Raw genomic sequence first — 21105 nt, forward strand, 5'->3', positions numbered from 1 at the left:
TCAAAGTGTGACTGAGTTTGGGGCTTTTTAGGCTCAGAATGGGTGAGTGCATGCTAATTGGTTTGTGAGTATGCAAAAAAGGCTAAAAAAAGGGCACCGCTAAAAGATGAGCATGGCAGTGCAAAAACCATTAGGGAAGGGTAGCTATATGTAAAATAGGTGAAGGGTGGAGATCAATCACAGGAAAGAGCACCAAACAAGAAAAGAGGTTCTCTATCCAGTCCATGGATTTATATGAGACTTGTAGCTCGTTTTTCAGGCTTTAAACTGTTTTTAGTTTGAAGGTCAGGTTTCACTGGGCACCTGCCCCATCTGCCTGGGAATTTGACTGTCTCCTGCCGCTATCAGGATGTCTTACTGGAAGAGAATTGATGGTGTTGGCAACATTAAAGGGTTGGAGAGAGACTTCAGAATTTTCAGGCTTTCTGTAACTCGTTATGTACTAATGATTTGGTATCATTTAATCTTTGTTGTATGTACTACCTTAATCTAATTTGTGTATTTACTTATTGTAACACAAAGTTTTTGTAAAAGTATGATCATTCTACAAATACCTTATTTTTTCTTCTTCTTCTTCTCTTTTTTTTTTTGAGACGGTCTCACTCTATTGCCCAGGCTGGAGTGCAGTGGCGCAATCTTGGCTCACTTCAGCCTCTGCCTCCTAGATTCAAGTGATTCTCATGCCTCAGCCTCCTGAGTAGCTGGGATTATAGGCATGCACCACCATGCCCAGCTAATTTTTGTGTTTTTTTGTTTGTTTGTTTGTTTTTGAGAGGGAGGTTCGCTCTTGTTGCCCAGGCTGGAGTGCAATGGCATGATCTCGGCTCACTGCAAACTTTGCCTCCCAAGTTCAAGCAATTCTCCTGCCTCAGCCTCCAAAGTAGCTGTAATTACAGGCTTGTGCCACCATGCCTGGCTAATTTTGTATTTTTAGTAGAGACGGGGTTTCACCATGTTGGTCAGGCTGGTCTTGAATTCCTAACCTCAGGTGATCCACCTGCCTCAGCCTCACAAAGTGCTGGGATTACAGGTGTGAACCACCACGCCTGGCCTTAATTTTTGTATTTTTAGTAGAGATGGGGTTTACCATGTTGGCCAGACTGATCTCGAACTCCTGACCTCAGGTGATCCGCCCTCCTCGGCCTCCCAAAGGGCTGGGATTACAGGCGTGAGGCACTGCACCTGGCCTTCTTTATTTTGAGATAAGTTCTTGCCCTGTCGCCTAGGCTGGAGTGCAGGAGTGCAATTGCTTATACCTTTTGATGCTTCTCAAACTAAAATTCTAGGATACGTTTTAAGAAGCCTGTATCCTAAACACATTTTTTTTTTTTTTTTTGTCAAATACTATAACAGTGTTCTAGGATATCTTCTTGAACTAAAGTATTACTTATTTCCTGGAGAATAGATGGATTTAACTTTATATTTTCAACCATTATGTAAGAGCTTAATATATGTTAAATGTATAATTTTTTTTAAGACACCAAGTTTTTTTTTGTCAGCTGTTATCTGTTTTTGGAAAGTTATAAACTTTTTCTAAAGTAAAATCTTGTTATTAAAGTTACATTGGTTAAAATTCTACCAAGGGTTTGGGTAAATAGGTCTTCTTCATATTATGCTTCTTAGAATATCAATTGATAAAATCCTATCTAGAAGTCAGTTTTGCAAAATGTATAAACATAACAGTGTTGATGTAGATCAATATTTGTTGAGAAGGGACAATATCTTCAATAAGTTAAGTGAAAAAGCAGTTTCTATGGTTCTTTTGGTGGTAATAGCCCATATTATTAAACTGAAGGTCTATAGCTTTATGTGTGTATGGGTAAAAATAAGCATGGGAGGTTGAAAAAAGAAGGTTAAATTAGTTAAATCTCACTTCCTGTTCTGAAGCTTACTGAAATGGATTTTTGAAGGCTGGGTGCGGTGGCTCATGCCTGTAGTCCCAGCACTTTGGGAGGCTGAGGTCGGTGGATCACTTGAAGCCAGGGGTTTGAGACCAGCTTGGCCAACATAACAAGACCCTGTCTATACTAAAAATGCAACAATCAGCCGGGCATGATGGTGCATGCCTGTAATCCCAGCTACTCAGGAGGCTGAGGCACGAGAATCACTTGAACCTGGGAGGCAGAGATTGCAGTGAACCAAGATTGCGCCACCTTACTCCAACCTGGGTGACAGAGTGAGACCCTGTTTCAAGAAAAAAAAAAAAAAAAAGAAAAAGAAAAAACAAAAAAGAAAAAAAAGAAGTGGGTTTTTGAAATTACTCTGTTATGTATACTTGTATTGTTTTAAAAGAAAACTTGACTATAGAAATAAATGGGTCTACATTTAGAGAGACTGGGTATTTATACATAAACATAATATAATTGTTTGTGTTTTGGAGGCCAAATGACTGGAATTTGCTTTTACAACATGCTGTTAAAGCTGAACTCTTTTCTACCTCACCTTTTTAGAGGAGCCATGTGGTGCTTTGCTGGTTAAGCTGGCTGGAGTAGAACTCACTGAAACTGGGAAAGCATGGTTACAAAAAGAGCTAAAACCTTCCCAATTACTATGGTTCCAACTTCTTGGAAAGGAGAATTCAACACTCTTTTGCTATCTTTTAGTGAATAAGGTAAGCAGTGTGAAGAAACAACTAGCAATATCTTATTCTTCTTATTACTTATGTGTAAACACTTATTTAATTAGAACTTTGGATATATAATGGGACTGATTTTTTTTTTGGTTTTTTAAACTGCTACTGATAGTGATTATGCATAGAGAACTAGGTGTCTTATATACAAATTTTATTTTAGTTATATATGTAATATATGTTTATTATAGAAAATACAATTAAGAAAACTTCAAATTATTATTTACTATTATTATTATTTATTTATTTTTAGATAGAGTCTCGCTCTGTTGCCAGGCTGCAGTGCAGTGGCGCAATCTTGGCTCACTGTAACCTCCACCTCCTGGGTTCAAGTGATTCTCTTGCCTCAGCCTCCCGAGTAGTTGGGACTACAGGGGCCTGCCACCATGCCCAGCTAATTTTTGTATTTTTGGTTGAGATGGGGTTTCACCATGCTGACCAGGATGGTCTTAATATCTTCACCTTGTGATCCACCCACTTCGGCCTCCCAAAGTGCTGGGATTACAGGCATGAGCCACTGCGCCTGGCCTATTATTTATTATTATTATTTTTTGAAACAGAGTCTCACTCTGTTGCCCAGGCTGGAGTGCAGTGGCATGATCTTGGTTCACTGCAACCTCTACCTCCCAGGTTTAAGCAATTCTGCTGCCTCAGCCTCCCGAGTAGCTGGGACTAGAGGTGCACACCACCATGCCTGGCTAATTTTTTGTATTTTTAGTAGAATGAAGTTTCGCCATGTTGGCCAGGCGAGTCTCGAACTCCTGACCTCAGGTGATCCGCCTGCTTCAGCCTCCCAAAGTGCTGGCATTACAGGTATGAGCCACCGTGGCTATAAACTTCAAATTATTAATGACTCTGGGCATTGCTAATTTAGGGAGTATCATTGTATGTTTGTTTATGGGTATATTACATCATGCTTGTTACTATAAACCACTTGTTGAGTGAGGCTTGTCAGCTGGAAACTACAAACAGCCAGGGTGTTTTCTGAGGGTTTGCTTAGTCTGGTCCAATATGTTGTTGATAGGTCTAAGTGTATAAATCTTTGAACCATAAAGTTGAACATTCTTAAGTACTAGTTCTGATCAGTGATGAGTCATCTATCATGTTGCCTCAGAGTTTTCTTACCTTTATAATTGGCCATAGCCATTGTATAACTGGAAATGACAGTTTCATCTTTGTTGCTGAATCACTGTCCCGAATCCCTGGTGTCTTACTCCAGATTTTTTTGGTGGGCCATCAGATAGGTTTTCATACCTTGATCACTTCTATGATATTCAGCTCTTAAAATTATTATTATGAGCTGGGTACAGTCACTTGTGCCTGTAATCCCAGCAACTAAGGAGGCTGAGGTGGGAGGAATGCTTCAGCCTACGCAGTCGAGACTGCAGTGAGCTATGATCGCGCCACTATACTTCAACCTGGGCGACAGAGACAGACCCCTTCTTTTAAATAAAATAAGATGATTAGAATTTTGACCATTTTAATTCTTAAAAGCTTTTGAATTAGAAAGCTTAATGAAATTCATTAATTTTGCATGTCCAGATGATATTCAGTACATTCAAAATAAGAATTATCTAAAACTAATTAATTGAAGTATCTTATATTTTAAAAGTAAGTTTAAAAGTAAGTTAATAAAGGCTGGGCATGGTGACTCATGCCTGTAATCCCAGCACTTTGGGAGGCCGAGGCCGGCAGTTCACTTGAGGTGAGGAGTTCGAGACCAGCCTGGCCAACTTGGTGAAACCCTGTCACTACTAAAAATACAAAAATTAGCTGGGCATGGTGCTGGATGCCTGGAATCCCAGCTACTCAGGAGGCTGAGGCAAGAATCGCTTGAACCCTGGAGGCAGAGGTTACAGTGAGCCGAGATTGTGCCACTGCACTCCAGCCTGGGTGACAGAGTGAGACTCCACTTCAAAAAAAACAAAAACAAAAAAAGTAAATTAATAATACAAAGTTGTATAAAACATCCCAAAGGCCTACAAAAATATTAGCTTTTAAATTAAAGAGTATAATTACCAAAAAAGGAGATAATTATGATGATAAAGATAGCAATGATGTATATTTTGAGGGTCAACATGTGCCAGACACTGAGCTAAGGTGCTCAGTTTATGTCACTTATCTTCAAAACCACTCTACAGGGTTGTTGTTTTTATTCCTACTTTCAGGTGAGACTTTTGGGGAAACTGATTGTCTTGATCAGGGTAACCCAGAAGAAGAACCTGTATCTAAACCCAACTCTGCCTGGCTCCTGAGCCTACGTTTCATCTTATAAGCACATCTTTATTTTATCTCGCTTCCTAGGTGACCAAACTACGCTATACACATAGAGTGATGATTTACTTCTCCTGTTTGAATTTTGCTAATGTGTGAGGTGGAATTTTAATTATTCTGAGTTTGGTTCAAGGGAATGAGCTTATAAGATTTGAAAGATTTAGAAAAATATAATTGCTTTATAACCGTTATCATGTACTAAAAATTTCTGAATTTGAAGGAACAAAATTTTATTAACACTTTGTTAAGATTAAAATCCCACAAGGATTGTAGAAATATCTAGGCAGGATCTCCTTTTATTTATTTATTTATTTTCCCGAGATGGAGCCTTGTTCTGTGACCCAGGCTGGAGTGCAGTGGCGCGATCTCGGCTCACTGCAACCTCCGCCTCCCGCGTTCAAGCAATTCTCCTGCCTCAGACTCCTGAGGGGCTGGGATTACAGGCGCCTGCCACCACACCCGGCTAATTTTTGTGTTTTTTTAGTAGAGGCAGGGTTTCACCTTGTTGGCCAGGCTGGTCTCGAACTCCTGACCTCGTGATTCACCCGCCTCGGCCTCCCAAAGTGTTGAGATTAACAGGCATGAGCTACTGCGCCCCACCAGGATCTCCTTTATACAGTAAATTAATGAAGAAAAAAATCCTATTTATCCATTTTCATTAGCAGGTGAGGTATTCCATGAATGAAATTTCCTGTAGGATGAAGACTCAATGGCCAAAACTATTTTTATGTTAATAATTTTGAGGGAAGTCTTTTAAAAGTGTATTTACTTGCCAGTGCTGTCCAAAACAGTGGAATTCTGAACCTCATTTAACAGTTCAGTGATGATTCAGTTCATTTTGCATTTGACTACTACTTTCAGTTTAGTTTCTCTTCGTCTCTTAGTTTCTTTTGCTGGTCCTACTGTCACTCTGCCTATCTTGTGCATCCCACCTCCCCTCCATAGAACCACCGATAGACCAAAACACATTTTCGTACTTTATTGCTTCCTCACCTCTTCGGGTGAGGAGAACAGTGAGGCTGTGGAGAATTCCATGGTATAAAAGAGTTAACTGATTTTGAGAAAGGGTCTCTTCTAGTAATAAAAATCCTTGGATTTAGCAAGAACTGTTTTGGGGAGCCTTGGGGACCATTTTTGCCTTTTCTTTGGTGGACTAAAATTGTTGAATGACTGATTTTTAAGGTAAATAAGATGTGATGGGTTTAACAACAATTATCTTAAATAATTGGTTTGTATTATTTTTAAATTCAAGGGTGGATATTTCAGCGTGAATCTGAATGAAGAAATTTTGAGAAGAGGTCTTGGCAAAACTGTTCTTGTTAAAGGGCTTAAATATGATTCTAAAATCTATTGGACAGTTCACAGAAACTTACTTAAAGCTGAATTAACAGCCTTAAAAAAAGGAGAAGGAATATGGAAGGAAGACTCTGAAAAGAAAGTTATTTGGAAAATTCAAAGGTTCCTGGAGAATATGGAAAAGGACAGTTTTTTAAAACAACAGGATCAGATTTCAACTTGAAAAAAGAAAGTTATTATGACAAACTTAGAAGGACTTATGAAATATGGAAAGACAACATGAACAACTACTCCTTAATACTGAAGTTCAAAGAACTTATAAGTCGCATACACTTTCGTAGAAAAGGGTGAAACAGTCGAGATCTAGAGGTAACCTTCTCCAAAGAGTAAAATATGTAAATATATGGACATTTTTCATTGACTCAAAATGAAAGTTTTGCCAAATGATCAAAATGTTAGTCTAATGGTATTTAAATATTAAAAAGAGATGATTATTATAATGTCAGAATTAATTTAAACAAATTATAATTAATGTAATATTTTAGGAAAGATGAAACACTTTATGAGAAGTTACCAGGCTGAATGATGTATATATATAGCGCTAATGTGTGAAGAGAAAGTTTAACTCTTCACCACTATGTTGTTTTTAGTTATTTGGGGCAGCCATATTGAATTTTTTGTTTGTTTGTTTTGAGACGAGGTTTCGCTCTTGTTGCCCAGGCCAGAGTGCAATGGCGTGATCTCGGCTCACTGCAACCTCCTGTTTCCCGGGTTCAAGCGATTCTCCTGCCTCAGCCTCCCGAGTAGCTGGGATTACAGGCATGCGCCACCATGCCCAGCTAATTTTGTATTTTTAGTAGAGACAGGGTTTCTCCATGTTGGTTAGGCTGGTCTCGAACTCCCGACCTCAGATGATCTGCCCACCTCGGCCTCCCAAAGTGCTGGGATTACAGGCTTGAGCTACCAAGCCCAGCTTTTTTTGTTTTAATACGGAGTTTCGCTCTTGTCACCCAGGCTGCAGGGCAGTGGCATGATCTTGGCTCACTGCAACCTCTGCCTCCTGGGTTCAAGTGATTCTTCTGCCTCAGCCACCCAAGTACCTGGGATTACAGGAGCTCACCACGAAGCCTGGCTAATTTTTGTATTGCCATACTGAATTTTTGTTTAAAGAAGATACATGTTTATTTTTCCAGTTTTATTACCTTTCACTATTTATAATAAAGGAATTCTTTATGCTTTATGTGCAAAGTAGCTTTTTTCTCCTAACTGCTTTCTAATTGCTTGTGAATTTGGGGGCAGGGTCTCTTAGATCATTTCTTGTAATAAAGAATGGCTAATTTCTAACTGTTGTTAGATGAGGGGGCTAATCCAGAGGACAAAAACAATGTGCTAGCTGGGCATGGTGGCTCAAGCCTGTAATCCCAGCACTTTGGGAGGCTGAGGCGGGTGGATCACTTGAGGTCAGGAGTTCGAGACCAACGACCAGCCTGGCTAATATGGTGAGACCCCTGTCTCTACTAAAAATACAAAATTAGCCAGATGTGGTGGCTCACACCTGTAATCCCAGGTATTTGGGAGGCTGAGGCAGGAGAATCGCTTCAACCTGGGAGGTGGAGGTTGCAGTGAGCCCAGATCGCACCACTGCACTCCTGCCTGGGTGACAGAGTGAGACTCCATTTCAAAAACAAAACAAAAAAACAATGTACTGAGGATGGCAGCACAGAGGATAGAAAAAACTGAGATGCCTGACATTGTTGAGCCCTTGAAGTAGCCAATGCTTGAACTGCCCTGCTTCCCAATTTCTTGTTATTTGAGATAGCAATTAAAAAACTTGCTGATAAAATCATCTTGACAGTGTAAGTTTCTTTCACCAGGCCAGCAGTAATCCACTCACATCCACAAAGTGTATACAAGTTTTTTTTAAATGGTTTATGATACCAAGAAAAGTCAGACTTATCATCTAGTCCAGATAGTTGACTCCTGTTAGAATTAATAGCACAGAATGAGAAGTATACTGCTGCTGCTGCCTGACTCCTTTTTTTTTTTGAGGTGGAGTCTTGCCCTGTCGCCAGACTGGAGTGCAGGGTTCACTGCAACCTCTGCCTTCCCAGGTTCAAGCAATTCTCCTGCCTCAGCCTCCCAAGTAGCTGGAACTACAGGCACATGCCACCACGCCCAGCTAATTTTTATATTTTTAGTAGAGATAGGGTTTCGCCATGTTGGCCAGGATGGTCTCGATCTCTTGACCTCGTGATCTGCCCGCCTCAGCCTCCCAAAGTGCTGGGATTACAGGCGTGAGCCACTGCGTCCGGCCCTGACTCCTAAGAAGGAACATAAGAAAATGGATTCTGCAACCTTTAGAAATTAAACATTCATTTTCAGTGAGGTCCCAAATATTCCAAAGATTTTATGTGTGAATGTGTTTTATTTCATAACCTTTCTTTGGGATACGATAGGAAGTCACATCCTAGTTTTTATTTCCTGGTTTCTATGCCTCAATAGCTTTTTGTTTTAAGGGGATGTTTTATTTTTATTTACAGGGAAGTTAACGGAGTATATTTAAACTAGTTTTGTGGCAAGCTCTTGAGTCTTTTTCTTTTCCGACTTGACATTGTGAATTACAGAATTTGGACCTAAGTCATTGTCTTCTAGTGATGTCAGATCGTATCATAGTTATCACTGTAGTTAGTTCTGATGGCCTCTACCAGCTCAGCCAGCAAACAACTATCTTTCCAGTTAAGCCGTATGAAAGTGAGACTGATGTAGGTCATCCTGTGACTTGATCTAACCTTTCCCTTGACCCTGATTTTATGGACAAGATGAGCAATGAGAAATGCATATCAAGAGGTCTCCTCTCATGTGCAGTCACCGTTGCTGTCTATTCTTGTTCTCCACTTAGACGGTGGCAGTTTTCACACTTATGTGAAAATCATATGGTTCTTGGGTGGAGAATTTCCATTGACTGGCAGCTTTTTTCTGGGCCTGCATTCACTTTTTCAGCCTGTCTCTGGTCAATATAATAGACCAGCTTGTTGGATAACCCAAGCACAAGCTGAACCGGGTAATTTTAGAAAAGCTAGATCTTTTGTCACTGGGATGGTTATAACAGGGCCATCTGAAAAAGTAAAAAGTCCCTATTAGGCTGGATATCAGACCAAAAGCCCATACTCTTTGCCTTTCTTACATAGAGGATTTAGTACCTTTTGGTCTTGTTGGGGCTCAGAACATGACACCCCAAAATGTGGCACCTTGGCATACTGAGTATTTTAAGTTGAAGGAAATTGAGAACACTGCAGAAGCAGGAAGGTCACTCTCTGACCTTCTGCCACCTTTCTTTCCTGAAGCAGGCCATAAAATAATTATCTGATCTGCCCCTCTTGAAAGTAGGTCAGAAGACCCTTGTATCAGAGCGAGTCTTCTCTATCCCCAGAGGCCAAGAAAAATCTGATCAAATTGGCCTTACTCCCCCAAGTTTATTTAATTTTGTTTTTGAGATGGGGTATTGCTCTGTCACCCAGGCTGGAGTGCAATGGCGTGATCTTGGTTTACTGCAACCTCTGCCTCCCGGGTTCAAGCGATTCTCCTGCCTCAGCTTCCCAAATAACTGGGATTACAGGCATGTGCCACCACAACTGGCTGATTTTTGTATTTTTAGTAGAGACAGGGTTTTGCCATGTTGGCCAGGCTGGTCTCGAACTCCTAATCTCAGGTGATCCACTTGCCTCTGTCTCCCAAAGTGCTGGGATTACAGCTGTGAGCTACTGTGCCCGGCCAGCTCCCCCGAGTTTCATACCATTAGGTCATACCCATTTGTCCTCTGTATGATCATCCATAAATATACATAGTTTTCCCTGGGTTTTTGAGTCTTCATTTCTGATGGCTCTTATGTCATATAAAATTTATATTAAATAAATTTTTATAGGTTCTTCTCTTGTTAATCTTTTATGAGGGATGTCAGTCTGAATCTCGCAATGAGTGAGGAAAAGATATTATGATTTTCCCCTACTATCTTGTCTTTAAAAAGACAGAATCCATGGCCACTCTGTTTTCCTTTTGGCCTTCTTTTCTTTTGGTACTTTGGGTACCTAGACTTCCTTGCTTTTAAAATATTTTTCTATCAAATGAATTTGGTTCTTTGTTTCTAAAGGATTGAATTTTTTGGTTCTTTTCAGTCTCTTCTTAATTTATGTTTCCTTTTTTGGGGTTTTTCATTTTCTATTCATACTTTTTCTTTTTTTTTTTTTTGAGATGGAGTCTTGCTCTGTCGCCCAGATTGGAGTGCAGTGGCACAATCTCGGATTACTGCAACCCCCGCCTCCTGGGTTCACGCCATTCTCCTGCCTCAGCCTCCTGAGTAGCTGGGACAATAGGCACTCACCACTATGCCCCGCTAATTTTTTGTATTCTTTAGTAGAGACGGGGTTTCACTGTGTTAGCCAGGATGGTCTCGATCTCCTGACCTCGTGATCCACCCACCTCAGCCTCCCAAAGTGCTGGGATTACAGGCATGAGCCACCACACTTGGCATACTTTTTCTTTTTTTTTGAGGTGGAGTCTCGCTCTGTCACCCATGCAGGAGTGCAGTGGCATGATCTCGGCTCACTGCAACCTCCATCTCCTCGGTTCAAGTGATTCTCCTGCCTCAGCCTCCTGAGCAGCTGGAATTACAGGTGTGTGCCACCATACCTGGCTAATTTTTTTATTTTTAGCAGAGATGGGGTTTCACCATGTTGGCCAAGCTGGTCTTGAACTCCTAACCTCAGGCAATCTGTCCACCTCAGCCTCCCAAAATGCTGGGATTACAGGCATGAGCCACTGTGCCTAGCCGGAAACACATGTACTCTTACACTAAGTGATGGGAATGTCAGCTCTTATCCAGGCACTTCCTCTCTCTTGCCTCACTTCTTAAATCATGCCTCTTTCTTCTTGTCTCAGAAAAATGAAGTGCTGGCAGGTCCAGTAGCTTAGCAAATTTCAGGAGAGACAATCATGATTTCCCAGGATAGCAGGATATGTAATACCCCAGCCTTGTAAAAGAGAAGGGAAGTGTTAATGTCAAATCTCCTCCCCAATTTGAACGGGAAAGGGAAGGGATGGTTGCTGCTCTGTAGACTCTAACTTTTCCACTCCTCCTTACTCCCAGACCTCTTCTCTTAGCCGGTACTTGTGAAACCTAAATCAGCTTGACTTCTCCCACCACTGGGAAGTCTGGGGATACTGCTGCCTGAAATACCATCTTCTTAAAACTTGACTCAAAGGAAAATTAGAGCCATGGATCCCAACAGTGCTGCTGTTATGCCTGCTGTATCTGGTAACTCCTGGAGTCCGGTAGAGATCCCAGTCAGTACCTCACACCAACCTAATATGCTTGCAAATCTGCTTTTAGAGAATTAACTGCACCGGGCACGGTGGCTCATGCCTGTAATCCCAGCACTTTGGGAGGCCGAGGCAGGCAGATCACTTGAGGCTGGGAGTTTGAGACCAGCCTTGCCAACATGGTAAAACCCTGTCTCTAATAAAAATACAAAAATTAGCCAGGTGTGGTGGCAGGTGCCTGTAGTCTCGGCTACTCGGGAGGCTGAGGAAGAGAATTGTTTAAACCCAGGAGGCGGAGGTGACAATGAGCTGAGATTGTGCCACTGCACTCCAGCCTGGGTGACAGAGCAAGACTCCATCTCAAAAAAAGGAAAAAAAAAAAAAAAAAAAAAGAATTAACTGCACTTGAGGCAGGCAGATAATGTTATGCAAGAGTCTTATCTTCTTCTGAATTGCTCCAGCATCATTTGGCTCCTCAACAATGTAAGGACTGCATCTTTGAGCTATAAGACCCTCCCTTGGGTAATTAAACTCTAGGTGCTCTCAAGGGGCATGTTGTTGACACAGTTTGTCCCCAATCCAGTGTTACATGTGCTAGCTACCATTTGTTAAAGTGGGCAGATAGCCAGAAATGAGCAGACAAGGGAGCTCCTCTGAGGAAAGAAGTCCTGGAGATGTTGCCCACTAATAATCAGCACTGCCCACTCACAGTCAGCAAAAACAAAACAAAACAACAAAAAAACAAAACCCAGCGGCTACACTGGCTACTTCTGGCCTTATGGTTGGTCTCCTGCATTCCTAAAGGGTACGTATAAGGCCCAAGCCAGAGATACCATGGTAGAAACTTTCCCTGCTGATGAGCATGTGCACTCCTCCAAAAACTCACCCTAGAGTAGCCTTTTGCTCATTATAATAGTAAAAAACACACCCCTGGGTGGAGATTTTAAATGCTAATGAGACATGCGACATGTGTACTAGCATGTACAACCACAGAGCGTGCATGCCCAAAGAGACTTCCTGAAACATGCTTGCGAGTAACATTCCCCTCACAGCCCTTTGTGAATAATCATGCAATACTCTCATAAAGAGAATCCTCCAGCACTAGCTGCTGCTGGCTTTTTTTTTTTTTTTTTTTAGACAGAGTCTTGCCTCTGTTGCTTAGGCTGGAGTGCGGTGGCGCGATCTTGGTTCCCTGCAAACTCTGCTTGCTGGGTTCAAGTGATTCTCCTGCATCAGCCTCCCAAGTACCTGGGACCACAGGCACACACCACCACACCCAGCTACATTTTTGCATTTTTAGTAGAGACAGGGTTTCACCATGTTTGCCAGGCTGGTCTTGAACTCCTGACCTCAAGTGATCCACCTGCCTTGGTCTCCCAAAGTGCTGGGATTACGGGTGTGAGCCACCGCACCTGGCCTGCTGCTGGTTTCTTATTTCAGCATGTACTGTCTCTTTACTTAAATGTTAATACTACTGTTTTCCAGCTGGAGCAACCTAGAGCTGTTTTTCACTCCTCTCTAGGAATGTACTTTATCTTCCTTCAATAAACTCTGCTACTTAACCTTTGCTGTGCATCTCTTGGCTGAATTATTTCTTCCAAGTTAGACTAGAACTGAGAATTCCTGCACTTCCTGGTAACACATTACCAGGCTACGTGGTTCAAGAAGCTACGTGGTTCAAGAAGCCAAGAAACAGCAATATTTTAGACGTTCAGGGTACCAACAGAAACAGTATTGCTTAGCCATCATTAAAAGATATGACAGGGCTAGGCGCAGTGGCTCACACCTGTAATCCCAGCACTTTGGGAGGCTGAGGTGGGCAGATCACTTGAGGTCAGGAGTTCCAGACCAGCCTGGCCAACATGATGAAACCCCATATCTACTAAAAATAAAAAATTACCTGGGCGTGGTGGTGGGCGCCTGTAGTCCCAGCTACTCCAGAGGCTGAGGCAGGAGAATTGCTTGAACCCAGGAGGCGGAGGTTGCAGTGAGCTGAGATTGCGCCACTGCACTCCAGCCTGGTGACAGAGTGAGACTCCTCAAAAAAGAAAAAAGAAATGACAGCTATACTAAGGGAGTGGCTACATTGCTGGGATAGTTGAGGAGGAGCTGGTTTCCTAGGAGATGTTTCTTGGTGATATGGAGCTTCTCTAAAGTCCCTACCAAGGCAGCTATTTCTTTTTCTTTTCTTTTTTTTTTTTTTTTTTGAGATGGAGTTTCACTCTTGTTGTCCAGGCTGGAGTGCAATGGCACGATCTCAGCTCACCTCAACCTCTGCCTACCGAGTTCAAGCAATTCTCCTGCCTCAGCCTCCTGAGTAGCTGGGATTACAGGCATGTGCCACCATGCCCAGCTAATTTTGTATTTTTAGTTTCAGAGAAGGGGTTTCTTCATGTTGGTCAGGCTGGTCTCCCAACCTCAGGTGATCCACCCACCTTGGCTTCCCGAAGTCCTGGGATTACAGGCATGAGCCACCCGCACCCAGCCACCGAGGCAGCTATTTCTATGAAGGCAAATCACAGCGAGAAAGTAATACAAATTTATTAATATGAAAGGCTGAAGAAAATAAAAAACTCAAGATTAAAATTAAATGGTTAAGGCCAGGCGCAGTGGCTTATGCCTGTAATCCTAACACTTTGGGTTTGAACTCATTCTTTTAACTTGCATTCCTCCCAGTAAAATTACATAAAACTATTAAATATTACAATTTGGAAATGATATTAATGATGGAAAATCAGGAAAGGTATCATTAATTAGCTAGATATTTTAATATTTTGCAAATTATGATGAGGTGGTATTGTACTGAGATACTGATGACTTGAGTTCATTATTATACTTAAAGAAAAAAGGTAGGCTTTATCTAGTAAGTAAGTGGGTAGGATTACCCAATTACAATCCAAAAAGCCCATCCCCTTGTTTGGGATCTCTGAGAGTTACTCTCTTTTGGTCAGGTCTCGAGGTAGTTCCTCATAATCTGGAAGCCTTAGTTCAAATGTCAATGCATCCACTACATAATGCGAGGGAAAACAGAATTCAGTGGTCCACAACTGTGTCTTATCCTGTTGGAGAGGAATAATGATAGCTCCTGGTTCTAGTTGTGTGTGTTTTTTGGTCATATCATCTGGGTGCCTCAGTTCTGTTCTCTGTAAAATCATCCTTATCCTCCATGGCCTCTTCAAAAATAGCCATTGGAGGCTGGGCGTGGTGGCTCATGCCTGTAATCCCAGCACTTTGGGAGGCTGAGGTGGGTGGATCACGAGGTCAGGAGATCGAGACCATCCTGGCTAACATGGTGAAACCCTGTCTCTACTGAAAATACAAAAACTTAGCTGGGAGTGGTGGTGGGCACCTGTAGTCCCAGCTACTCTGGAGGCTGAGGCAGGAGAATGGCATGAACCTGGGAGGCGGAGCTTGCAGTAAGCCGAGATTGTGCCACTGCACTCCAGCCTGGGCAACACAGTCAGACTCCGTCTCAAAAAAAAAAAAAAAAAAAATAGCCATTGGAGCAGATCCACCTTTTGAGATCTGGACACCTCTTTCTATTGATCCGGGTTGAGAAGCCCAGGGATGGCTAAAGGGTTGAGAATTATAGGACTTTATTCTTCCAGAGACTTAATCTTATATGGTTATGAGATTTATCAGTTTACTGGGCATGATGTAGGTCTTTGGGGATCTTTTGATCTCACTTGGTTCTGTTCTGAGTATTACTGCTTTGCTTCTTGTTCATTTTTAATGAACACATTAGAACATTGTTTTCCTTTTTTTTTTGAGACAGGGTCTTGCTCTGTTGCCCAAGCTGGAGTACAGTGGCATGATCTCAACGCACTGCAACCTCTGCCTCCAGGGCTCCAGTGATCCTCCCACCTCAGCCTCCTGAATAGCTGAGACTACAGTCGTGCACCCAGCACCACTGTGTCCAGCTAATTTTTTTGTGTTTTTTGTAGACACGGCTTTCACCATGTTGTCCAGGCTGGTTTTGAACTCCTGGGCTTGAGTGATCTGCTGGCCTTGGCCTCCTAAAATGTTGGGATTACAGGGGTGAGCTACTGTACCTGGCCAAACACTGTTTTTCTTTCTTTCTTTCTTTTCTTTTTTTTTTTTTGAGACAGAGTCTTGCTCTGATGCCCAGGCTGGAGTGCAGTGGCACAATCTTAGCTCACTGCAACATCTGCCTTCTGGGTTCAAGCAATTCTCCTGCCTCAGCCTCCTGAGTAGCTGGTACTTCAGACGCATGCCACCACGCCTGGCTAATTTTTTTTCTGTATTTTTAGTAGAGTCAGGGTTTCAACATATTGGCCAGGCTGGTCTTGAACCCCTGTCCTCATGATCTGCCCACCTCAGCCTCTCAAAGTGCTGGGAATTACAGGCATGAGCCACTGCACCCGGCCTAAACACTGTTTTTCAATTGTAGGCTCTGCCTATTAGTGAGATGTGAAATCAATTAAAAAAGAAAAAGATAAAGGAACAGAACAGGATAAAATATATCGGAGTGCATTGAAAATAGCAAAGATAAGTATTGTTAATTTTTTGTTATAAATATATTTGAATGTATGCACTGGTTTGCAATGCAAAAATATGACATTATTGGTTACTAAAGCTCAGTACCAAGGATCTCATTTTATAGCACACTCTTTGGAAGAAACCTGATTATCTTTTCCTTCCTTTCCTTCCTCTTTCTCTCTCTCCCTCTCTCTCTCTCTCGCTCGCTCTCTCGCTGTCTCTCCCTCTTTCTTCTTTTTTTAGACAGAATCTTGCTCTGTCACCCAGGCTGGAGTGCAGTGGTACAATCTTGACTCACTGCAACCTCTCCCTCCTGAGTTCAAGCCATTCTCTTCCCTCAGCCTTCCTAGTAGCTGGAACCACAGGTACACACCACCATACCCAGCTAATTTTTAAATTTTTAATAGAGACAGGGTTTCACCATGTTGGCCAGGCTGGTCTCGAACTCCTGACCTCATTTGCCCACCTCGGGTTCCCAAAGTACTGGGATTACAGGCGTGAGCAACCATACCCGGCCAGCCTGGTTATTTCTATAACTCAAGTGAAGACAGTGAGTAATTCAGACAGAAATAAGGTTTTTTAAAAATTGAGGCATTCTATTTTCTGCTTCGTTTTGGTTATCAAAACACTTTATTTCTGTGTAACTAGCAATGAAATTGAGGAATTAGCACCCTCTTCTGTTCTGCAGCACTGTACATATATCTATTTTAGCACTTGTTAATTATATTGTAAATATTTATTTACGTGCCTCTAGTCCAAGATATAGTAGACTTTATAATTCAAATACTGAATTTTGGATCATTTCTGCTCCTTCCACAGCAGGATTTGGCCCTGTTTCTTGCTCATATAGGGAACTCCGTAAATATTTGTTAAACACATGAATGAAAGAATAAATGAGTGGACCATCACAGTGTTGCCTTGTCATTTTGACCAGGACCTTTTTTTTTTTAGTCAGAATTTCCCGCATGCGTCCCATGAGCCTACACCATGAAGATTAATTTGCTGAAGTGATCTGAGAGAACATTTTGTAAACTTGTCAAGTTTGAAAAGGGAGACATTTATTTTGGACAAAGCAAGCCATCTTAATATGTAGCTAGTTTAATTATGCAAATAAGTGAAACAAAACTAAACGCAAATTTTAAGGTGTAGTTTTCCTTTTGCTCTGTTTGTACAGAAAAATCTAACCATTTGTTTTCTGCTTAAAAATAAACAGATGTTAGTAAAAGAGACTGCACACCCCACTAGAATTCCAAATGGTAGGGAAGAAGAGTTTTCCTTGTGGTGTAAATTGCCTCCCCCCTCCAATGCCCCCATCTTTCAAAACTTTCGAATTTGTACTGTAACTCTTTCACCAGTGTCTTTCCTCATTTTCACTCTACAATTCAGTTTGCTTGTCTTTCTAAACTTTTGTTCAATGTCTATATAAATGGTACTTCAGATTCTTTTAATTATATTGTTGAATTCTACAAAATCTTTTAATGATAGTATTGGAGAGGGAGCCCAGTATATTCCATGAGGGAAATCTGTAGCCTCAAAGTTTCAGTATTACTTCTAAGGCTGAATAAAGAAACTTCAATTAAAGGTCTCTCTTGGTGAGCAAGCTTTGACCATCTTGAAAGTTGCAGATATTGGCTCTGTGGGAGGTCTTTCTGGAAACAAAATGCACACAGCTGAGTTGTGAAGCTCTTAGGAAGGAGGAAAAGGGGGCACTTTCCTTCTCTGACACTATTGTTTCCTCCAACTACTTCATTCCCCTTCCCACCTCAGGAGAAATAAACAATCAAACACGTTGGAGAAAAACGGAAAATGGGGAAAGTTCACTTTAGCACACTTACTGCCTTTTAAAAAGTGTTCACCCTATCTTGAGAACTAAAATCTCCCGAGAAATATAACTGAAGTTCAGAAAATCTTAGTTGAATAAAATTAACTTAGGCGCAGCTATGCTACTTTACCTTCACCCAGCATTCACAGGATGAAGTATTTTGCCAAGGTAGTAAAGTGGGGACCTAGTGTTTAGAATTCTGATATGTAGTCCAAGCTCATTCCTGAGTTTAACAATTTAAATCATGTTTTCTCCTTATTTGTATGGTGAAATGTGCATTTGCTTATAATATTTTTGACCTTTCCAGATAAAATGGGAAAATAGTTATATAGGCTTGTTATAGAAAAAATATAAATAGCTGCCATTTAAAAATAAATCATTAAAAAAAAGTTATAGTCTGTTGGTAAATGAAGAATCAGAGTTTAGCCTTAAAAAGTTATTTTCCAGCAGAACACCTGTAGTTCCAGCTACTCAGGAAGCTGAAGCAGGAGGAACCCTTGAGCCTAGCAGTTAGAGCAGTTAAGAGTCCAGCCTGGGCAACATAGTGAGACCCCAGTCTCTTTAAAAAAACATTATTTTAAAAAAACATTATTTTCGGTTGGATGCTCATGTCTGTAATCCCAGTACTTTGGAAGGCCAAGGCGGGTGGATCACCTGAGGTCAGCAGTTTGAGACCAGCCTGACCAACATGGCGAAACTCCGTCTCTACTAAAAAACACAAAAATTAGCTGGGCATGGTGGCAGGCGCCTGTAATCCCAGCTACTCTGGAGGCTGAGGCAGGAGAATCGCTTGAGCCTGGGAGGCAGAGGTTGCAGTGAACTGAGATCACGCCACTGCACTCCAGCCTGGGCTACAGAACAAGACTCTGTCTCAAAAATAAACAAACAAAAAACAAAACCAAAAAACATTATTTTCCTCTGTATGCCAAAACATTTCCATTTGTAGACTTCATTCATATTTAAAAACTTTCAGCCGGGTGCAGTGGCTCAGGCCTGTAATCCCAGCACTTTGGGAGGTCGAGGTGAGCACATCACCTGAGGTCAGGAGTTCACCTGACCAACATGGTGAAACCCCATTTCTACTAAAAATACAAAATTAGCAAGGCGTGGTGGCACCTGCCTGTAATCCCAGCTACTTGGGAGGCTGAGGCAGGAGAATCACTTGAACCCAGGAGGGCGAGGTTGCAGTGAGCTGAGATCGTGCAACTACACTCCAGCCTCGGCAACGAGACTGAAACTCCGTCACACACATACACGCAATAATAAGTAAATAAATAAAAAGTTTAAATAGGTTTCAAATATTAACAGTAAAGACATATTTGAGAGCTCATTTTGTACCAGGCATTTTGCTAAGAGCTTTGCATGCACTGGTCTTATATAATTTACCATAAGAGGCATGTATTTCTTTCAGTAACCAACATTATAGTACTGCAAAAATGTGTTAGTTTATGAATTCAAGTATTTCAGAGAATCTCCATATTCCTGGATAAAGTTGCCAAAATATTAATCATTGTTGAAACACAGTGACTAGTACATAGGGTTTGACTACACTATTCGACTTTTGTGTATGTATAAACACTTCCATGATAAAAAGTGAAAAACACAAAAGAAAAGAATTCTTTCAGAGATCAGCTATCCTGGTTGTGTTCCTTCCTCCCCATCTCCAGCTCCTGTCAGTTGGCCCCACATGGGGACACATGCTTCTTCAGCTGGGGAGGGAAAGATTGGTAGCACTTACAGTTGGCCATTACTACTCCTCTCCTCTCAGTCTCCCGTGATGGATTTAGGACATTTCTCTTCTGATCTACTCTGTAGATTAAGTAATATACATATAAATCAGTATAAAGGTGTTTCTTCCTTTGGCAGCAGATTTAAGAGAGGGCGCCCTAGGGAACATCTATTCTTTTTTTTTTTTCTTGAGATGGAGTCTCGCTCTGTCACCCAGGCTGGAGTCCAGTGGCATGATCTTTGCTCACTGCAACCTCCACCTCCTGGGTTCAAGCAATTCTCTGCTGCAGCCTCCCGAGTAGCTGGGATTACAGGTGGCTGCCACCACACCTGGCTAATTTTTGTATTTTTAGTAGAGACGGGGTTTTACCATGTTGGCCAGGCTGATCTCGAACTCCTGACCTCGTGATCCACCCGCCTCAGCCTCCCAGAGTGCTGGTATTACAGGTGTGAGCCATCGTGCCCAGCCCACATCTATTCTTTTTATTTGCTAGAATCTCTTCCTGCCTTCACTTGGTAGAACCAGCCCCTTTCATCTTGGGAACAAATCCTCTCTGGTTCCAAGTAGTTCTGATGGGCTGCTATTTATAATATCCCACCTTCCTGGCTATAAGGGTGTGTGTATAATCAGGGTCTGGCCACACATACACTCTACTTATTGTTATCCACAGTAATTGACCTATGGATGGATACATGACCTAAGTCAGGTCAGTTCAAATCCTTTCCTACCCTCTTATTTACAGATGGTAAAAGCAAAAAGGCCTCTCTAGCTGAGATGATTGAAACCTGGAACTGTCTCTAGCCATGCTCTCCCCACCCCCAGGTTGTACAGAAAGCTCATATGGAATAGGAGAGAACAGGATCAAAATACTGAGAAAAGCAGAGAGAGGGAAATAGTAGGAGCAAAGGTGAAAGTGTGAGAGTGACAAAAATTCCTTGCTTGGCCAAACATTAGTTATGCTTCTGAGCCTTCTCCTGGGCCCATATGTGCATTTTCTTGTAAAACTCAGTTTTAGTAAAGAGTTCCGCTAAGTCAGTTTATCAAGAACCCCCAGTCTCCATATCTGATCACCCTCAATAGATCCTTCATCCTCCACTGTCCCCCAGGTCATGTCTGATCACCCTGGCCTGTGTTCAGCAAGAATCCAGTTAGGTCGGTTTAGCTGGAGTCCCTTATATCCCTGATGTTTCCTCTTAGTGATTTTTCATCCAGCAACCCCATCTGCTCTTTGTCTATAAATTCCCAGCTGTTGGCCGGGCGCGGTGGCTCAAGCCTGTAATCCCAGCACTTTGGGAGGCCGAGACGGGCGGATCACGAGGTCAGGAGATCGAGATCATCCTGGCGAACACGGTGAAACCCCGTCTGTACTAAAAAATACAAAAAACTAGCCGGATGAGGTGGCGGGCGCCGGTAGTCCCAGCTACTCCGGAGGCTGAGGCAGGAGAATGGCGTGAACCTGGGAGGCGGAGCTTGCATTGAGCTGAGATCAGGCCACTGCACTCCAGCCTGGGTGATAGAGCGAGACTCCGTCTCAAAAAA

The 21105-nt window shown here is 42.0% G+C and overlaps 1 protein-coding gene across 1 annotated transcript in view; it reads left to right on the forward strand.

Annotated features, from left to right (window-relative positions):
* Positions 1-6928, forward strand: part of MISO1 (mitochondrial inner membrane subdomain organizer 1) — a 47732-nt gene extending 40804 nt beyond the window's left edge. The window contains 4 exon segments of the mRNA XM_017854982.1: positions 2451-2611; positions 6156-6340; positions 6342-6383; positions 6385-6928. Coding sequence (XP_017710471.1) covers positions 2451-2611; positions 6156-6340; positions 6342-6383; positions 6385-6550 — 554 coding nt within the window. The 3' untranslated portion in view covers positions 6551-6928.
* The last annotated feature ends 14177 nt before the right edge of the window (positions 6929-21105 follow it).

Source organism: Rhinopithecus bieti, unplaced genomic scaffold (genome assembly GCF_001698545.2).
Source record: "Rhinopithecus bieti isolate Rb0 unplaced genomic scaffold, ASM169854v2 scaffold_2454, whole genome shotgun sequence".
NCBI classification, from domain to species: Eukaryota; Metazoa; Chordata; class Mammalia; order Primates; family Cercopithecidae; genus Rhinopithecus; species Rhinopithecus bieti.